The sequence below is a fragment of the Serinus canaria genome, chromosome 13 (genome assembly GCF_022539315.1).
Source record: "Serinus canaria isolate serCan28SL12 chromosome 13, serCan2020, whole genome shotgun sequence".
Taxonomy (NCBI): domain Eukaryota; kingdom Metazoa; phylum Chordata; class Aves; order Passeriformes; family Fringillidae; genus Serinus; species Serinus canaria.
The window spans coordinates 9,718,989-9,739,527 of NC_066327.1; the positions used below are offsets into that span (position 1 = coordinate 9,718,989).

The 20,539-nt window shown below is 41.1% G+C and overlaps 1 protein-coding gene across 1 annotated transcript in view; it reads right to left on the reverse strand.

Moving 5' to 3' along the window:
* The window catches only part of TRPC7 (transient receptor potential cation channel subfamily C member 7), a 57,765-nt gene extending 54,673 nt beyond the window's left edge, over positions 1-3,092 (reverse strand). Inside the window, exon 1 of the mRNA XM_030229344.2 lies at positions 2,319-3,092. Coding sequence (XP_030085204.1) covers positions 2,319-3,071 — 753 coding nt within the window. The 5' untranslated portion in view covers positions 3,072-3,092. The remainder of the gene's footprint in view (positions 1-2,318) is intronic.
* Between the last annotated feature and the right edge of the window lie 17,447 nt (positions 3,093-20,539).

The window sequence follows — 20,539 nt, forward strand, 5'->3', positions numbered from 1 at the left end:
ACCCTATTTCACATCACACTGATTATGTTAATAAGAATAAATATTTTTACATAAATACATGCCTCTGGGGTTTTTTTTTGCTACAGTGAGAATACATTAGAATCTTGAGAAATTTCTTCTTTCTGGAAGAATTAATGTACCAAAGGAATGTGAACTCTTTGAAGCAAACTAATGGTATGGGTAGGTACTTCACTAACATTCATGGATGTGTGCTGCACAGACCCTTCCAATAAAAAATTGGAACTGGAAAACCTGGAAATGCAGTTATTTGGCAAATGGTTTCTAATGTTTTGGAGTTTTTCCTGGTATTCATTTATTCCCATCCATTTGCCAGTGCAGAGATGGAACCACCATGGAGCTCTTCAGTATTGGAGTGTTGGTTTGCTCCTGGAGGATTCGTGCAGGAGAAGGTTCTGGTAGAAATATATTTCCTCTTCTGCAGCCAGACACTTATCAGGACTGACAGGCACACAGTGCTTGAGGCTGCTCATGCTCCTCTCAATATTCAGCTGTCTGTGAGAAGAAGCTGGAGCATTAATGAGATATTATTGTTGTTAAGTGTGGGCATCAGCCTCCAGTGCCTTCACAGTGGAGCAGCCCTCACTCCAGCCCTGGGACTCACTGAGCCCAAGGAGGTTGCTTCAGTCAGACTGAATCCAAATAAAACTTCCCCTTCAAATTATTGTGTCTTTGCCTTCTGGTGCACATGGGGGAAAAGCGTTTGCAAAATTTTGCCCTGATTTTATTGCCCAAAAGATCTCAGTGGTTTAGGAATTTTTTCCTTTTAGTCACTAAAAGGTTGCAAAGTCTGAGGATATGTTTTCTTCTTACTTTTAAATTGGAGAGCAAAGATTCACCGAACCATTTAGGTCAGAAAAGCTCTCTAAGATCCAGGTTTAAACTGAAGACTGAAGGCCACCACTAAACCATGTCCCCAAGTGACACATCTATGCATCTCTTAAATCCTTCCAGGGATGGTGACACAGCCACTTCTCTGGGAAACCTCTTCCAGGGCTTGACTCTCTTCTCTGTGAAGATTTCTTTCCTGATATCCAGCCTAAACCTCCCCTGACACAACTTGAGGCTGTTTCTCTTGTTGCTCATTATTTGGGAGAAAAGACCACCCCCCATGTGGCTACAAGCCCCTCAGGGAGCTGTAGAGACCTGGAAGGTGCCTCCTGAGCCCCTTTCTCTCCAGGCTGAGGCCCCCATCTCCCTCAGCTGCTCCTCATCAGACTTCTGTTCCAGACCCTTCCCCAGCTCTGTTGCCCTTCTCTGGACCTGCTCTAGAACCCCAAAATCTTCCTTGGGGTGAGGGGCTCAAAACTGAACCTGGGATTGAAGGCAGCCCCACCAGTGCCTGGTACAGAGGGGTGATCTCCCCAGTCCTTTGTAGGATAGAGCTACAAATCCTGAAACAGATGCTTTAACACATGGATAGTTTTCTTAATTAGAAATAATGGATTCCTGTTGAGAATCCTGCCCCAGTGCACTCACAACGTGGACTTTATTACCCCAGAGTCACTGATCCTGATTGCAGCTGCACAATAGCCATAAGTCAGAAAAAGTCTAATGTTGATGGCTGAGCCACTGAAAATGAGGGGTTTAATGACTAATTTATGTTAGAAAGGGAGACAATGCTTTTTACATCATGTAAATGACATACAGAAATACTGCATTGGACATTTACAAGCTCATTATGATAATGGAAATCTCAAATAACTTGTAAGAGAGTTCCACAAGCTCTACTCTTATGTTTGGCATGATGATAAACTTCATAGCTATTTATTGATTGTTTCTCTTTTCCTTTTTCATGCAATTCATCATGTATAGATGCAGCACCAAACCATTAAGATGCAGTGCAGTTTAAATTATTTTACAGAGAACCAAAATTCCTTGATTTATACCTTTTATCATTGTAGCAGAACTAGATGTACTGGATTCTTAAAACAGTCTCTAGAACTCTGCCTCTAAAATAGATTGCTCAATTAAAAGACTTACCTTTCTTACAAAAAACGAGTCTCCATTTTTTGAACAATCTAATTTTTATTCCTGCTGCAAACTAGAGATTCTAAGCAATCACAGTGTGCAAGACAGAAACTTAAGCCTCTGCTGTAATATGCAATGTTCAGTTCCAAGCATTTATTAACTGGAGAATGACAGTGATCTGAATCTATGCATAGCTAAAACATCTGGCAGTCTCTGCCAGTCTTACTCCCCCACCTCTCAAACGGCAGCCCAAAATTTGATCAAACACGTAAACTACTCAATAGCCTGAACACTCTCAGCCCAAGGAAAAAGGCACAGTGGTGAGTTACCTTAAATTCAGTTTCAATGTTGGCTAGCCTGGCCAGTTCATTGCTAAGCTCTAGAGCAGTAAGGACAGGGTCTTCACTGGACAGAGACAAATAAGCAGCACTGGCTAATCCCTTGTAGGCGTTCATTCTCGAGCGAGAGTGACTAAAGGAGTCTTTCCTCTGCTTCTCCATACATTCATTGCACTTGCAAAAATAGTCATGAGGCCTTTCAATCCGTGCACCTTTTAGAAGCAAGATGTGAACGATTTCATACTCCTGGCAGTGGGCAGCGAGTATGATGGGGGTAATGTCGTGGGAGAAGCGAGTTCCGTCCTCGTCGTAGGCGTAGAAGTCGTCATCCCTCAGCTCCTGCTCGAGGGGGCTGAGCGTGAGGCGCTGCCCCTGCGCGAAGGCCGGGTGGTTCAGAATGGCTTCCACGATGCGCACGTAGCCCTTGCTGATGGCCAGCAGGAGGGCATCCCCCACCCGGGCCAGGTTCTCCTTCTTGAGCAGCAGCTCCGTCACTTCCAGGTGCTCGTTCCCCACGGCCAGCTGCAGGGCGTTCTGCCCCATGTAATCGACGCAGTTGAAGTTCAAGGTTTTGGATTCCTCCAGCATTTTCCGCACGACAGGAATGTTGCCATACTCTGCAGAGTCAAGGAAGTGCTCCTCCTCTGCAGTGAGGCTGGTGCCTTTCTCGTTGAACATGTAGGCAGGGCCCCGGATGGCCTGGCGCCGGCCCTTCTCCCGAAGGGTGGCGTGCCTCCGATGCATGTCTTTAGAATTGCTGTGTCTCAACCTGCAGAAAACCAGAGAGGAACCTTGGTTAGATCCTGGCAGAGTCATCCCTTCACAGAACCTGAAATAAGGTTGGAAATGTGTCATCGTGACCACATCTGGCTACCTTTTCATGGCCTGAGCCAGTTACTTAAAATCATTTAGGACACACCTGGAATAAAGGTTACCTTCTGAAGAAAAGACAAATTATTTGCTCACCCTTCCTGATTGCAGCAAGGATGCTCAGCCCGTCCTTGACTTGATAAATAGGAAAAGAAAGGCATAATTTTATAACATATATAATTTTAAACATATTGTATTACATTACATTACATTATATTATATTACATTGCATTACATTACTATATCATGTTATATTATGTTATGTTATGTTACTCTATACATATATACATATTACATTATATTACATTATATTACATTATATTACATTATATTACATTATATTATATTATATTATATTATATTATATTATATTATATTATATTATATATCATATCATATCATATCATATCATATCATATCATATCATATCATATTATGAATATATATATTTATATATTTAAAAATATATATAATTTTCCATTTGTATTGTTTAGAACTTCATTGCATCATGTTTAGGGTTAATACACACAAGAAAATATTTCTCTGCACTACTCTTCTTGAATTTTGTCCTTGAGGGCATGAGCCCTAAAGAAAGTTAGCAGGACTCTCCCATGTCAATAGATCTTGGATCAGGCCAGTAAACCATGTTCCATGAAGTTTATATGTTTCTAATTTTAAACACATGCTAACAAGGATAATTATATTGCATATTCTGATAAGATTCAGCTGATACAAGCAAACCACCTATTCATTCCCTTCTTTTTTTCAAGGTACACAATACCATCTTTCTGTTTCCTGATCTAGGGAGTTTAATAATGAATTGTCTGATTTCTTGCTGAAATACAGTTGGCCATTATTTCAAATACAAGTACCCAGATCCAGGGGAGGGTCTAGACAAACACAGGAACAACTCCTCATGCAGTGTCACAGCAGTCCCCAGTAAGCATGATTTAGAGAGCTACTACAGAAATACAAGACTGTCTCATCACAAACAAAGGGCAGGAGAAAAAGGGTCAGAAATTTTCTCACTGATTATGTGGCTGAAATGCCTTTCACTCAGAGCTGGTGAGATGAAGATGAACCATTCTTATTCCACCTTCTCTGGAAGTCCCAAAGCAAGCAATGCTATGTGCAGTTGGTCTCATGGGTGAGAAAACACACTGTTGTACGAAATAAATGGAAATCCTAAATGCATCTGTGCCTTTAAAACATTCACATTTTGCATTCAGAGTTGTCTCAATGTTGGTCTTTTAAAAAATTTTATTGCAACAGCCTTTCAACACTCCCAGTGCCTTTTAGAGTCTAAGCATGTGGAGTTAATTGCCATCCAAAGCCCACAGAATGTGCAGCCTGGGTAAAAAGGTAAAAACCACCCCTCTTTCACAGACAGCATTTGCACTCAGCCCAATAGCAAGTCCTAAATCACTTGGGTAAAATCTTCAGGAGCCTCTGAGCTGCAGTGGACAGATGTAACAAATAAGCAGGTGTTAATGCTCAGTGGGTGGCCAAGGCTCATCCTTCCACACTCCATCTGCTCTCCAAGTCAGTTCTGACCTTCAGTCAATGAAAAGTTCATGGGCTGCTCTGAAAAAATACTACAGAAGTTGGAAAGTTCTGCAGTGAGGATGAGAGGGAACAATGCCAGGAGACAAAGTGGAGAAGGTCCATTGCCTTCAAGAATAGGTAACAAAGGAGTAAAGGAACCAGCAAGAGCCTGGCAAAACACAGAGTATCAGAAACCCAAAATATCTAAACATCCAGGACACTGAAATTCTCAAGGTAGCTGTTCTTCTGGAACTAACACATACTTATAATTTTAATTCATCACTTTTGTGCTGATATGGACTGAAGACTTTCAAACAAATTTTACAGCATTTTTTTAAGAGTAACATTAAAATTTAAACAAATCCTAGGAAATCAATTTTTTGACCCCAGCAAGTTGAAACAGAGATTCATAATTGAAAACTTTCCCCCTAAGCTTTGATGCATAATTGTAACATCTTAATAAAAGCTAATAGGAACTGAACATATCCCAGGCTCCACTGAGAGATAAAGGGCTGTGTGAATCTTAAAACTATTTCCTTCCAGCATGGTTTGAAGTTGAAAAAGCACACAGAGATGAGGGATAAAAGAATAATGAAGGCAATATGGTTAAGTGAATTAATTCCCCAGACTGCATGAAATTTACTATAAGAGAAAACAATAACAACTAAATAAATAAAGTATGCAATTAACATATTTAACAGGGATATAGAGTTCTCTAAACCCAAAAAAAGCCTGGGGTAGAATTTGGGACCCTTTGAAGTCAACATTTTAAGTTTCATTGATCAGTGGAGTCCAAATTTTGGAAACACATATGCATACACACACATATTTTCCTCAACATTTAGCTTTCATCTCAGAAGCAGTTCCAGCAAGGCCAGGACGAGTAACATGTGGTTAAAAAGAAGAGTTTAACCATGTGCACAAATGCTTTTCTAAACTGGAGCTCCTGTTCTTAGCCATTCAGAACAGCACTTATGGTTTAAACATGTAGGGGAACCTTGCTGAGTTCAAGCAAGGACTGCACATGCAAAGAAACATTTCTGAGCTCGACTTTGTTAAGTGGGGAGTTATAGAACCAGAAAGCACTTTAAAAATTTACAGCCTTGGGAGTTCCTGAGTGTTGAATTAAACCTCTTAAAATGTTAAGCAACTTGAAAGGACATGACTTAAACCATCACTGCTGGGATCAAGGAGAAACCAGTCCAGCCCAGGTAGGGGCTCAGTGACCACCCACGAGTGCAGCAGGATTCCACATGCCTGAATATTTTAGGACAGTAAATTTGATTAGCTGCTTCAAGCTGGAGGAATTCCACTGGGCTTTTTTTGATATTCAAAACCCATGTATGGTAAGACATTTGGCAACCTTATATTTGTTGTTGTATTTAAGTGTCAGTACTGGAAGCAACTCAGAAATATCTATAATTTCCAACAGTGAGGAATCTATTAGATATTTTTCCTGATGTAGAAGTACAGTTCTTGATACTTTAATTTTTTTGTTAGAAAAACTTTTCTCTTCAGGTATGTTTTTACCTCTAAAGCACAACCCAGATAGATGGGACAGATAGCCTTATAATCACACCAACAGTAAACATAAACCCATAAAATATTACTGTTGGCCTAGTTCAGATTTTTTTTGCCTGAAAAAGAGGTTAGAGTTTGGCCTAGAGCTAATTCACACCTGTTTTTTGTATGTGTAAAAACATGCCAGAAAAAAAGGACCTTCATTTCACTTTCTTCAATTCAGAGAGAATTGGCTTTGTACACAGTTTCTAACAATAGAAATTGCATCAGGAAAAGAGGAAGCAGGAAAGAACACCTGCTCTTCACAGAGATAATGACTGTCCAATATTTATCTTGCCATAAATGTTCTGCAGGGTTGTCCCTACAGCACAGGGCTGATCTCCTCTCCCTGCAGCTAAAGGCAGGAGCACCATCAGCCAGAGGGCTTCCCCTCAGATGAGTTATGACCCCCCAACTCCCTTGCTCATCACCAGAGAAGATCAATATCTCAGCTCTCACACTTTATCATCTTTATAGAGAAGTAGAGATGAATTAAAAAAAATTCACTTTTAACTTTGAATAATCTCATTAGACATGCTTAGCTGTCAAACCCCCTTCTGAAAAAAAGTTATAATTATGCTTGACCTGAGCACTGAATCATGACAAGAGAAGCAGTAGTGCAAAGAGCAAAGTATGCAGTAGCTGAAACTCTTGGGAACTGAACCCTACTGCAATGTCACGACTGTACTCAACACCTTGTTCTGTTCTGCTTTTCAGCTATGTGCAGGCAGATTTAGAACTAATCATATTTACTGAGCCTGTGTAATGTGCTCACTTAATAAAAGTAATTGTGACTTGATTGCATTTATCTTATCATTTTTCTTCAAAGGTGCTTTGGATTGAAATGACTCTGTATTTGCATATTTTATTGAGAGAGCTAGTAATCAAACTCATCAGGCACTGCAGTTAAATACTGTGTTTTTCTAGGAAAGGATGCCATTGCATGCAGTGCTCTTGGAGACAAAATGGTCCAGGAAAAGAAGATTAAAAATTTCAGATGCTGAGTACTGCTTGCAGCAAAGCACATCCAGCTTTCCATGGCTGAGAGAGCCACAAGATGTCTGGACTCCTGTGGGGAGTGGAGAAGAATAGCTCTTTCTGAAAGGTGATTTAGCTCATAACAAATCTTCCTCTGGGAGCATTTCAGTTTCTAATTAAAGTGACTGAGAGCAGGTCTGTGCAATTGGCTCTGATGGAGCTGAGACACTCAGTGTCTGAGAGGGGAACATGGCATAACATGAGATTTGTTCTTAATGTGGAGGCATTACAAACACACTGAAGCTGAAACTCTCCTTTTTTTTTTGCAGCCACGCTCTCTTTACTGATCTGAGTGCTGGCATGTAGGACAGGGTGGATAACAAAGAAGTTGAGCTGCTTCACATCAGCTTATTCCAGCAAATGGCCTCTCCTTGACCTTCCTTTCCACAGTGCTCCAGACTCTGCCATTCAACACCTTCTCTGCCTCTCCAGTCCCACACAAAAACCTATGGAAGGACAGGGCTACCACCTGCAGCTGGGGCTTGGAGAAAATGTTCAAAGACCCAAGTGCCTTAAAAGGCTGAATTAAAGGAGTTTTTACACATGGCTTTGAACCAGAGCTTTAAAAGTGTGTAGGAGAGGCTGAATAGTACCTGCTTGAGAATTCAGAACATCCCAAGTCTGTGAAAGGTATTGAAATCAATAGCTATTAGGAACTGCAACAATTCTGGAATTCTCAGGTGATGTCAACCTTTACTTGTCTTTAAGCCTAGAAATTGAGCAGGACATTTAGAAAGGCAGCTTTAGAGACTCTTGGTGTCTGACTACACTTTGGGTTTGCCTTCATTAAATGGGGAGAGGTTGGCAGGAGTCTCCCTGTGCCCTTTCAAGGGCCCCCTTTGTCCAGAAACTACAGAAGAGGCTTTGGGTATGGAACCATCACTGTGCTCTGTGAGCTCTGTAAGCACCCATCAGAGCAGGCTTTGATGAGACCTTAGCTCTGCCTTGTTGAAAAGAAAATTTCACTTTCTGAAAGCCATTTTGAAAGTACTGCCCTCAGTTCCTACAGAGCCTCAGAAACTGTCAAATTGACACTTTACTTATTATTTTTCTTTCTACTCACATCAATACTTTTGAAAAGAATCAGGGCACATAAAGGCTGCAGACTCCCTGAGGCCTCTTTGGAATTGACACAGCTCTTATAAATCAAAGGATCATTTTTCTCTGTTAACCCTTGGTTCCACACAGAAAACCTGGCCAGCCAAGACATGCTACAAATATGAACAAAATAGAAGGAAATTGGGTTCTAAAAGCAAACAAAACCTGATATAAAAATCAATCAATTTAAAAGAATAATTCAATTTTTTAGAGTAAAAATAGTAGAATGTTTATTCTTTTAATTAAAAATTGCAACTTATTTTGAAGTATACTCCAGACATCAGGCAAGGAACACAGACTGAACCCAACTGCAGACATTTATTATCCTATATACAACAGGCTACTCTGGCATTCCAAATGCTGCACAGGCTCATATTGCCAGAGTCCTCTGACACGCCCTTTTTCTCCAAAATCTTAATCAGTCTTCTAAATCTTATCTTAAGTCAAGCTTTTTCTCCTGTAAGACAAGAATCTTAAGGGTTTTTTTTCACATATTGCTGATTTACTATGTAAACAGACTCTGAAAAATTTGGGATGGCAGCCTTGATTGACAGCAGCTTATTCCTAAGTTTTCTATGCTTTGAAAAAAGTGCCACTTTATTTATTCTTGGATTGTGACCAACATTGAAAACCCCAATTCAATGCTGTCAGCAGTATAGCAATTCTCCTACATGTAAAGTTGAGTACATGTCTAGGATGTATTATTAGATTTTTCATTAATAGATTTTCAGCTGAAATTAATAGAAATTTTTAGCCCATGAGGCAGATATTAATTCATTTGCAGAGTAGCCTTACAAACCAGATGCAGGAAGTAATATCCCCTCCCTATCATTCCCACTGATTATAGAGATAATAGAAAAATTTGGAAAGAGGACTCTCTCCCCATGGAATTACAGGAGCAGTCAGCAAAACCACACCTTTCCAAATCTTTTTAGGGAATGGTAGCATGAGAATGTTCAGGAAGACAAACCAGGCCTCTGGTGCCATTAAAAAACACTGATCAATGACACATAAGAACACTTTAACATCTTCATGACGTGAAGCAAAAGGTCTGACTGAGTACAATAGCCTAGAAACATTTAGGATGGACCACCAAATCTTTAACAGCATCTCCATTTTCAAATCCTCCCTGGTCTCTCTTAAAAAGGAGGCAGCTCTGTCTTGTGGTTCAAAAAAAAAGGAAATAGAATTTGGTTTTCTACCAGCTGTCTTGCAGAAAAAAACATCCACTGCTTTTCAGCTGTCTCACCCTCCTCTTTCTTATAAACTAATCATCAGCATTTTCTTCCCCATCCCACAGAAATGTCATGCACCAATACAATACTTTTACAGCAGGAGAGACTGACAAATAATCACCTTTGCTCTTTTATTCAAATTCTTCTTGTGCTATAAAACAAGTGCTGGGTTACTTTTCCCCCCCTTCCTTTCCTTGTTTCCCCTTTACCTTTGCTTGTGAAGTTGGCTAATTACTACAAATTTATCACAGAACATTTGAGATAGATGTACCAAAATTAAGGCTATTTTTACATTCTCTCCCATTGTTCATTCATTAATATTTTTGACCACCAAATGAACTGAGACAAGAAAAATGAGTTCTACTTTTTTTTTTAATCTGGCTTTAGGAACTAGGAATAGTTCACCCTCACTGTTGAAGCGCTTCAAAACTCAGGCTTGGATCATAGAGAACACAACAGAGAAATACCTGTTCATTCATAAATTTTTACTAGTGATGGGAGAAACGAAAAATGTCTAATTGTTCAAGCAGGGGGCAGTGTAACGCTGATTTTCAACAAGCAGTTCCATTAAAAAGAGCAAGAAAAGCTTTGAAAAGAACTAGTAGTCTCTGTTCTGGCTGCATGTCATTTTCCCCTACCGATGCATCCTTTTCAATGCTCACTTCATAGTTATCTCAAGACAGCAAACAACGTGCAGAGAAGGACCCCTGACAACCATTAGACCTTGCAAGCTGCAACAGGCATGATACAGGCAGGATACCGTGTCCTCTTTCACTTTTTTTTTTTTTTAATTTCACCTTGCCCAAACTGCTTTAACAAAAAACAAACCCTTACACATTTCACCCAGCTACCAAAGAAGACAACAGCGTGCCTCCAGACCATGTGGCTGCTAGCAAACAACAAGCCCTTTGCGTTACACTGAGAGCAAGCACAAATTCCAAGGGTGCAAAGCCAAGCCACTTGTGAAAAGCCAAACCACTCGTGAAAAGCCAAACCACTCACACACGCAGCCAACCCGCCCCTCTCCCACCAGCCCATCCCCAGCCTCGCAGGAGACCGAGTCACCCGGAGACCTCTCCAAACCCCACAAAACTTCCCAGTATGAGTAAGGAGCGGCATTGGAGCCAGGAGCTGAGAGGAGAGGGGCTGGGGCAGGGGCACCATCCATCCATCCATCCACCCATCCCCGGTCAGCATCTTACATGTGCGCGTCGGGCAGGCTCCTTCCTCTTCAGCGGCCGGCCGTGGCCGCGGGGCGCTGTCCGCGGTGCCGCTCGGCCCGCCCGCTGTCCGCGGTGCTGCAGCCGCCGCCCAAGCCGCTCATCCTTATCCCCTCGGCTCGGCCGGGGCACGGCTCCCCGGGAGCGCCCGGGATTCGCCTCCTGGAGGAAGAGCCGCCTGCGAGGTTGGCATGAGAGTCGCGTTGTCCTCTCCGTCTTCCCTCCCCCTGTCGGCACGCCGCTGTCCTCCCGGAGGTGTGGATTCGATGCTGGCTTGGGCGCGCCCCCTTCTCCGCGGAGGTGGGCGAGCAGCCCGGAGCCCTGCCAGGGGCTGCCCCGGAGCAGGCGGGGCGAGAGAGCCTTCCCGGGGAGGGCAGGGCTGCCTGAGGCTGCCCAGCGGGCGGGGGGCTCGGCGGGGGCTTTCCCCTCGCAAGCCACGCTCCTGCCTCACCCCGCTGTGCCGCCCCGCTCCGGGAGCGGCTGGAGCCGCTTCTCCCCGTCTGCCATGCCCGGGCTGGGACTGTCTGATCCCTTACCGAGGAGACCTTGTCTTTTGGGAAGTGGCGGAGAAGGGCTGTGTGTATGCGTGTCCTGGGAGAGGAGGGAAAGGGAGAGTGAAACCAACATGCAAAATAATCAGTCCGTTCAATCCCTCCCCTCCCTTGCGTGGCAGAGGAGAGCTGCCAGAACAACTTTAAGCGGCATCCAGAAACACTGGGGTGTCATTCTGCCCCCCATTCTGAGTGGTAACAGCAGGTGTTCTTCCACCAGTCACCCTCCTGGATGCTCCCAGTGCCTCCCACACAGTCCAGTCACACAGCACTCTCCCAATCCATGACCTTCCACGTCCTTCTCCACAGGTGCAACTCCCCTGCCCACCTGCTTTGCCATACCTGGATGCAGGGATCCCCACCTAATCATGCAATTACCAAATAATGCCACCCTGCCTCCCCTGCCGTGTCTCTGGGAGCTCAAGCCTGGAGGAACCCCTCTGCTTGGAGAGGTGATGGTGGGAGGCAGGCCAGGGCTCTCCCAACAGCACACATGGGAGGATGGCACAGGGATGTTTTGCCCCAAGTTCTCCTTCTGCTATCCACTACAAGAAGTGAGAGCACTGATTTGGAGGAGATTTTTCACCATCTTTCAGTCTCAAATCTCTGCAATCAGCTGAGGATGTTATTTGATTGAAACACCTGAGGGCACTGACTGTTTTGGCAAGGACCACACAGAGCTTGGTGTGGCTTCTGCAGTGGCACTAAAAAGCATCCCAGATGATGCCTCTTAGAAACATTTCAAGGTGTTTGTGATGCAGGACTTTCATCCCACATTTCTGGGCAATGCAGTTAGTTTCACTAGCCTGAGCTGTACTTACAGCTGTGGGCAGGGGAAGTCTTTTCCAACTGAGAGATTTTGTCTTGAATAAGGGGGAGAGAGCATAAACCTCTAAGGATCAAGGGCAGCAGCCAGACCTGCAGGATTTGCTGCACTCTGTTTTGACACTGTCAGCACCTCCTTTTCTGTAAAATGCACCCATGGCTCTGGTCTTGCCCCATTTAGGGCTTCTTGAAGCTCACTTTGAAATTAGTGAGGGATCATATTGGCAAATAGGAGAAGGATGTGGATGTTACCAGGCTGATGGGAGAACAGCATTGTGTGGGAAGAGATAACCTGTGCAGATTGGAAAATAAAATGAAAGAAAACAAAAGAAAGACTCCACAGCTACATGCCTGGGAAACATTCACCATTTCTATTTCTGTACTCTTATTTTTTTCCCACCTTTATTAAAAAAACCCAAAGCCCAACCATAAACCCCTTAAGCCCCTGCAATGCCTAGCACTCAGTTATCAGGAGGACCTTCTTAATAATCCTAATAATCAACATCTTATCCACTCCATAAATCTGCAGCTGATAAAATACTGACAGCACTCCCAATTGCAATTAATTATGCCAGATTAGCATGCAAAGCAAAAAATGAGAGGGGAAAAAGGGGATGTCTGTAGTCTGTTATTATCAATGCACATTAAACGTGTACAAAGTATTGTTGCAGGTTTCTGGTTAAGCCCAGCTCAGAACCCACAGCTTCAGAACCAAGAAATCTCACACTTGGTTCTTTTAAAAGGCATTTAGCAGAAGGTTCTGAACTTCTGCAAGTTGCCTTTCATCATGATTAACTTTGCATTTTGCTATTGCAACAGTTTCATATGAAAAGAGTGTGCTGAGAAATCTATTTCTAATATTATACAAAACTCTTCTGACTAAAGTTGTATTGACTAAAAAACCATAGAAAACTTGTGGGTTTTTCATCTAAAAATCATCAAATATTTGCACTGTTGTAGAGTGTACCAAAAATGTTCTTGCCTCACTGGCAAGATTCTTTTATTAAAGAATCAAGTTGTTCCTTTTTCATCTCACCTGTGGCTTTAACTAAAGAAAACACATGGTAATTGTTGCATCCCACAAAAACCAATCAAGTGCACATTTCTCTGCAGAATCAAAAGATGGAAACAATTAAACAATTTTAGAAGTCATGGAATAGTATGGTTATGTCATGATATTGAATGAAGACTGAGATTTCAAATTTTCTCTCAAGGTTTGTAGTTTTGAAAGTTTTTCAGTTCTTGTTGGGTTCATTATTCCTTCTCCTCAAATATTATTGTATTCCCAGACATACTGAAGGAAGGGAATTTCAACCTCTTAACATATTCATGCTAAACAAAAGTCTATTTTTGTCTCCTTATGTCTGGAGTTTCGAGCTAAAAGACTAAAGAAAGATTTTTGTGGAGAAGGCTTAAATCAAATGGGAAAAAAGTTTAAAAATTGTGATATTAAACTTTTTACTGATTTAGGAGTAGTTAATTGCCCAGTTACTCATCAGAGTAATTTCTCTTGTCTCTTAATGATTTCCACCACTTAATTGCTGTCACAACCAGACAGAACACGAGGACAAATGGAAGTTCAATGATTTTTTGCAAGAACTTTTGCTTCTGTTGATAAACATTTTGTCATTACCATTGATAAAACATTTTTTTCCAGACACTTCTGTATTGTTTAGTCACTGAAAAACTTGATTTGATCCTTCCTTCAAACACATGCTTGTATTAATCACCAGCATTTCAAACCACTTCAGCTAAAATATAAACAAAAAAGGAAAGAACATTAAGAGCATGAATAAGGTTGGTAGGATTCCATCTCCTTTTCCCCTTTTTTGCACTGCTCCCTGCTCCTGCTCACCAGACCTGAAAAAACAACCAAAGGACCAGGAGAGAAGCAGCAGAGTTCCCTGAGCTTTTGGAGAAGCCATTGAAGAAAGGAGGGGGAGGAGGAAGGGCTCAAACTCATCAACACTTTTAACTCATTAAAGCCACGAGCAACCAAAAGCACACTGAATTTCCTTCCAAGCCCACACAGAACCAGCTGTACCAACACCCTGCTACTAATACTCCTTTAAATATTAGTACAGAGACCTATCTGGCATAATATTTTAAAATTCAAGAAGATAATTCCAACCTATATGACGTGCAATCCTAATTATTTCTGAAATGGTACCCACCTGAACCAGCTTTGACCCAGGGCTGAAGGGCAAAATATTGCTTTACATCTTTATATTACTTCCACCATCTCATGAATTTTCCATTCTCCAGAGCTCCTGGCTGGGATGACTGGCAGCTTACAAGGGTATCTATGAATAGTAACCCTGTTGGCTGTACAATCTCATCCAATATCCTTCCACATAAAAAAATTGAAATAAATGCCAAAGTCTCCTCACATTAGAAAACATAATAAGCAGAATATATTTTTATTACTCACTCTCTGTCTAGTTGTGAACCTTTATATTGAAGACAGTTTTATTCATTTCAGTGCCTTTTTTTCTCTTGAAACTTCTTTTACTGACCTAAAAGCTTCAGGATAACTTTACTAAGACTAGCAGCAGTCTACCCCCAACAACGAAAAAAAATGATCATAAAAAAGTGATAACCCTCAGATAAAAGAAGCATCAAGAGAAGAAATGGGTTCATTTAAGATCCTAACAGTGATATGATTGCTCTGACAAAAACTTGTTTCTTTTAACCCATTTAATCTCAGGAACAATTTATATGGTAATCAGATCTGGTGCAATTTTTTCTCATTATAAGGGCATGATCCTTACATATATGAAAAATTCTTCTATTAATAAATTGGACACTTAACACTTGAATCAGAAGAAACTCTGGAATACAAGTAAACGTTTAATTTCCTATAGAACCTCATTGCCACTATGCAGTTACAAATTCAGAAAAAATATTTATGAATTAAAAAGCTGGAGAAGTTTAAACTTGAAAGAAAAATTCTGCTCCTTTCTTTCAATAAGTATAACGATTTCCTTCCTGCTATTAAAGACTGCTTTCCTTCTAAAAGTTATGAGTAGTTTTTGTCAGTGGCAAAGACAGTGATGTTTCTAATCATGTCTTCTGTACATATCTTGGCTGCAGAGGCCACTGTAAAGGTATTTTTTTGTGCACATTTTAGCAGCAGTGACAATTCTTTATTTTCTGTGTGAGACCTTACTGGCTGTGCATTCTTTGCTGTTTACAGAGGTGCATGTGCAGCTGTTTGAGGTTTTGCTGCTGTTTCCCCCCAAACAGTAAGATGATGAACTGTTGCCTACCTCAGATATCTTTTTAAAAAAAGCTTCAGGTAGCTTTTCTGCTCTCCAATTTGCTGCTTCTTTACAAACCTTGTCAAAGCTTTTTATCATTTTCTTTGTCCTATTTCTCTGTTTCAAGTGTGTAGTTATTCTTGCTCATCTTTTCTCCTCACCACAGTTTCCTTTCTCCTGAGGGTACAGGTTGGGGACGAGTTGCCAGATGGCCACACTCACACTTGAGCATATATTAATTAGCCCTAAACTCTTCCCATTTCCCCTCTGAATCCTTTCCCTCTGCTGTCTCTTGTAATCAGATTTTATGCAACACTTCCTGCACGCTTCCCAAACACATTTGGATGCAGACCCCAGGGCCATTTCCCCCTGGGATACTTTCACTTTCTGGATCCCACCCTAATTGCATTTAGATGTCAGAGCAGAGGCATTGCTCTCATGGTGCTGTCCATCCACTCTCAGCAGTTCTACTGATGTGGTCTGAATTAGTTATATTTCAATTAAATATTGCTCCCTTCAGAAGCATCATAGAACAATATGATATCTCTCACCAGTATTAAAAAAAAAGAATAATTCTATGTACATGTAGAGCTTATTCTGTGTTTCATTAATTTTTTTCTCTCAGACCTGCTCAGGATTTTATATAATGTTCAGCTCATTTTTTTTTGTTCCTCTGTTCACAATATTGTAAATTGGCAGAATTTCAAGGAAAAGGAATTTTATTCTAATTGCACAGTACAGAACATTTACATCTGTTAGTGCCAAATCTTCCTCTATGCTGAAATGAAATAACTGCTTCAGGGAAAAGAAACCCACAAGGTACAAAATTGCATACAATTGTGTGATTACTAGAGAGGATCCACAGAATTGGGATTGTTCAATATTTCCATTTCTTTAAAAGTATTCCCAAGCACAAAATTATTGATAAAACTCTTCACTAAAATATTGTACATAAAGAAAAAACAACGTAAGGTAATTAATTTTCATGGGAATCAATATACATGAACACCAGAAACAAGAGCCCCCCAAAAAATGAATATGTTTTTTGTTGTTTGGAATGAAAAAATCTTTATGTAATCAATACTTGAGAATGTGGGAAAGACATAAAATAAACAAAAATATTCCATTTAGAGATCAGAACACAATGGCAAATTCTCTTCTTGGATTTTCTTTTTTGAGGGGGTGCAAAACAAACCTGGAAAGTTGCAAAATCACAGATGATTTTTACATTACATTAATTATAAGTCAAAGAGATATTTTTGCTTTTCCAAGGTAAGATGTTTTATACCTGTTTTCAGTATCTGATTCTAGAGAATAATCTGTAAACGTGGCATTATTTTAAAGTAAAAAAATGCAAAATATTGATGCTTTAATATGTTTTTAAAGCAAGTGTTTAACCATATGTTAGAGAAATGGCCACTTAATAGAAAATCCTATGTTAACACTAAGTTCTCAGTTCTAGTACAAATTTTAAGCACAAAAACCTTTTTCACTTTTCACTCCCCAGAAATAACCACTGTTCCTGGCCCTTTCAAAATGTATTTTTGATGCCTTTCAGGGAGTGAACACAAGCTCTAGCAACAACAGCCCAAACCCTCAGCCATGCTTACCCTATAGGTGTCCAAGACAATCAGAATAATGATATTACCAGTGAGAGTGTCAGTGCTGCTGTTCTCTCACCCACTTTCCATCAGGGACAATTTAGGGCAGTTCAGTGCTGTGGGGAACTCCAGGGTAGCTCTGAGCCCCCACGGGACCCTTCCCCAAGGCCTTGGGGCAGGTGTGGTCCTGCTGAGCCTCTTGGCCACCAACAGGGTCCCAACAGCCCAGCTACTCTTCCCAACTCCTCTCTCACAGCAGAAATTAGATAACACTTCAGGATAACTTTTCAATATCTTCAAGCATTTGAAGAAGCCAAGAAGCAGAACCCAGATTAACTGTGTGTGTCTAAAAGAGGGTTTTTCACCTAAAAGTTTGTGCTCTGGGAACCACATATAACATGGGACAGGTGATGACCTGCTTCATTCAGTTTTATTCTAGTTGAGAAGAGCCTGGAGCACAAGCTACAAAGTGAAAAGCTTTGCCTTGAAATCAGGGTTTCCATTAAATTTGCACTTGAGTCCTTGCAAACACAGAGAGCTCAGACTGTGCTGGTGACAACAACACTGACAGCACCAGTGCTGTGAATTTTGGTAGTTAGCAGCCTGTCTGTCCTAAAGCCTCCTGTGATGGGTTCTGGGCCTGAAAGTCAGCACCTGAAAACATTGTTCTGAATCTGGCTTGGTCTTGGCCTTCCTTGCTCTCTGAAGCAGCTTTGTAAACAGTGTTATCAGCAGAACAAGCTTGTCTAAAGCCCATCCACTTAGGGATGCTGCTGTGATGCCAGTGCTCCTGGAGTTATCTGCTAAAGCAAACTGGCTGAAGGTGAACTTTCCTGCAGTGCTTAAAAAACTTTTAATCTCAAAATAATAATAATAATAATAAAAAAATCAGAACTAGATATTTAAGATATTTCAAAGCCAAAAAAATATTATAGGAGCCATTTACAAGCAGTTGCCCTTGGAAATAGCAGGGTGTGATCAGCAGCATTGGACAGTAAGGTCACACAATGGCCTTTCTTCTGGCTTTGAGGCAGGGACAGAGGTGAGGGATTGGCTCAAGCACAGATCAATCTCTCCATCTGAAAGAAACAAGCCTTGAAATAACTTAAAATTTCATGCAGGAGAGTAAAACCCCTCTCAGCAGCCTCTAGAGTCAGCAGGAGGAGGTAAAGCAATCCAGATGAACCACTGAAAGCTGATGAGTGAAAGGTTTATTAACTGCACCAAGTTTAGCCTGGAGGAATCCCATGCATTTGTTTGACATAATATGTCTGCACATCGATTGAACAAAAGAGAAAATTAACAGAGATGACAGCTTAGTTCACAAAACCCTAGGAAATTCCTTGTCCACAGGACATTGAATGAAATCAACAGACTGCACACACTGTATTTATTCAATTTGTTCCTTCTTTGATCTTCCATCCCAAACACTTTAATCCCTAACAGTTTTTCTTTCCTTAAATCAAGATGAAGGCTCTTCTGCACAACATGGTACTGTGTTCAGCAGGAAGCTTAGATTTGTGGGTACCTCATATTCTTCTGAGCATTTTCAGCACAGAAGAGAAAATGAAAAAAAAAATCTGAAACAAATATTTTTTGTGTGTGTGCAGAAAAAATGAAGAAAAAATACCTGAAACAAATATTTTTTGTGTGTGTGCATGATTTAATGCCTTTTAGCAAAATTTTTGTTAATGTCATCTTTGTTGTGCTGTGAAATATGATTGGCATAGCAGAATTAAAATAAAAGCAAACCCAAGAAACTAAAACCAAATCCTAACAGCATTTCAAAGAGCATCCCAACTTGATGCTTCCATTAAATGGCCATAATAGCAGAAAACAGATGCCAAAGTGGAACCTGGCTGTGGATGAATCCCAGCAAAGTCCTCTGAGTGTCTTCCAAGGAACCAATGGTCAGAAATTGTTTACAGATAATAGACAATTGTTAAGCCTTGAGAAATACTTTAATAAAGAATACCCATGTCCTGCCAGCCAGACTGTGAGTTTCAGATGTGCCTAGCAAAGTCCTTCCTCTCAGTGATGACAAAATCAGCCTGAGCAACACATTCTATAGATAGGATCTTTCTGGGCATGTTCTGTAATTCAGCAAAGTCTGGTTTTCCTCTGAGGACAAGTTTATTTGTTCATATCTCTTCAAAAAATACCCACAAAATGAAGGCATTACATACACATTCCTCTGGAGACTAATTGAAATAGTTATCAGTATTTGATATGTGATACCTGGCTTCCAGCATTAAATTCTATTATCTGCTGTAAGAAGAATGAGACAGATAATAAACCCACAGCAGATCCTTTTGGAAGGCTAGCAGTCAATTACTTGCCATAAATGCCTGTAACCAGTTTGGCCACTGCCTTGGCTTCCTCTTGGATAAGAAAAAACTCAAGAGAAAAATAGAGCTTTTATTCCTTTACCTCATCCTTCCTACTGTACACCAATACTTCAATTATATGAGATTTCTCTTATCACCCTCAGTGCAGTCCCTGGCAAATGAAGTGAGCTCAGAGATAGGAGTTTTAAGCTGACAAGTGAGTTTTGATATATGGATTAACAAGTTGCAGTCTTAATCAGAGCATCTTTCCTGCCTCCTTGGCAGAGCAGGCCTGCACCCAGCAGTGCCACAGCTGCAGTGTTGGTGTCCCCATCTCCAGGTCCCATCACTGGTGCATTCAGCACAGGCTCTGTGCAGGCTGAGCTTGGAGCACAAATCCCAGCCTGGCACAGGAGATGGGAAGTGTCAGACCCAGCAAAGGAAAGAATAAAGTTATTTAACTCAGCCATGATGTGACAGCTCAGAAACTCTCGAGTGGAACTTCTCTAGTCAGGAGAACTAGGTGTGGCATTTTACACTTCTAAAGAGTCAGCTCCACACAGGTATTTTCACTGGGATTGCTGCTGGGTACCCAAGCAAATCAAAGGCATAACAGCCCCTCAGCATCTATTTAGCAACTTTGCAAATGAGGGGCTCAACCCTGCAAATTTCTTCAGCACTGGTTCAAAAGAGGACAGATGTAACCCATGTACTATTGCAGTAAATCAGAGTGTGCCAATTGTCTTCAAACACAATTCCATTGCATTAAAACTACCTCTGATCTACTTTGTTTTCTTCATGTGCCCAGAGCACATAATTCTTGCTCCTTACTATGCTGGAAAATGAGTTTTTTGAATTACTCCCTCAGAGCATTTGATATGCACTACATTTTAAAGGCAGCAGCATTTGAGCATTCTGAAAACCACATACTTGTTTCATGATGAAAACAAAATGTCAATAATGTCATCTTTGAGAGGCAGGGAAATAGGGCTTTCATTCCACCTTGCTGAGCACATCTGCAAGTGATTTAAAGTTACACTTGACATGCTCCTATTTTGCGAAGAAGGTTGCAAGAAAACAGA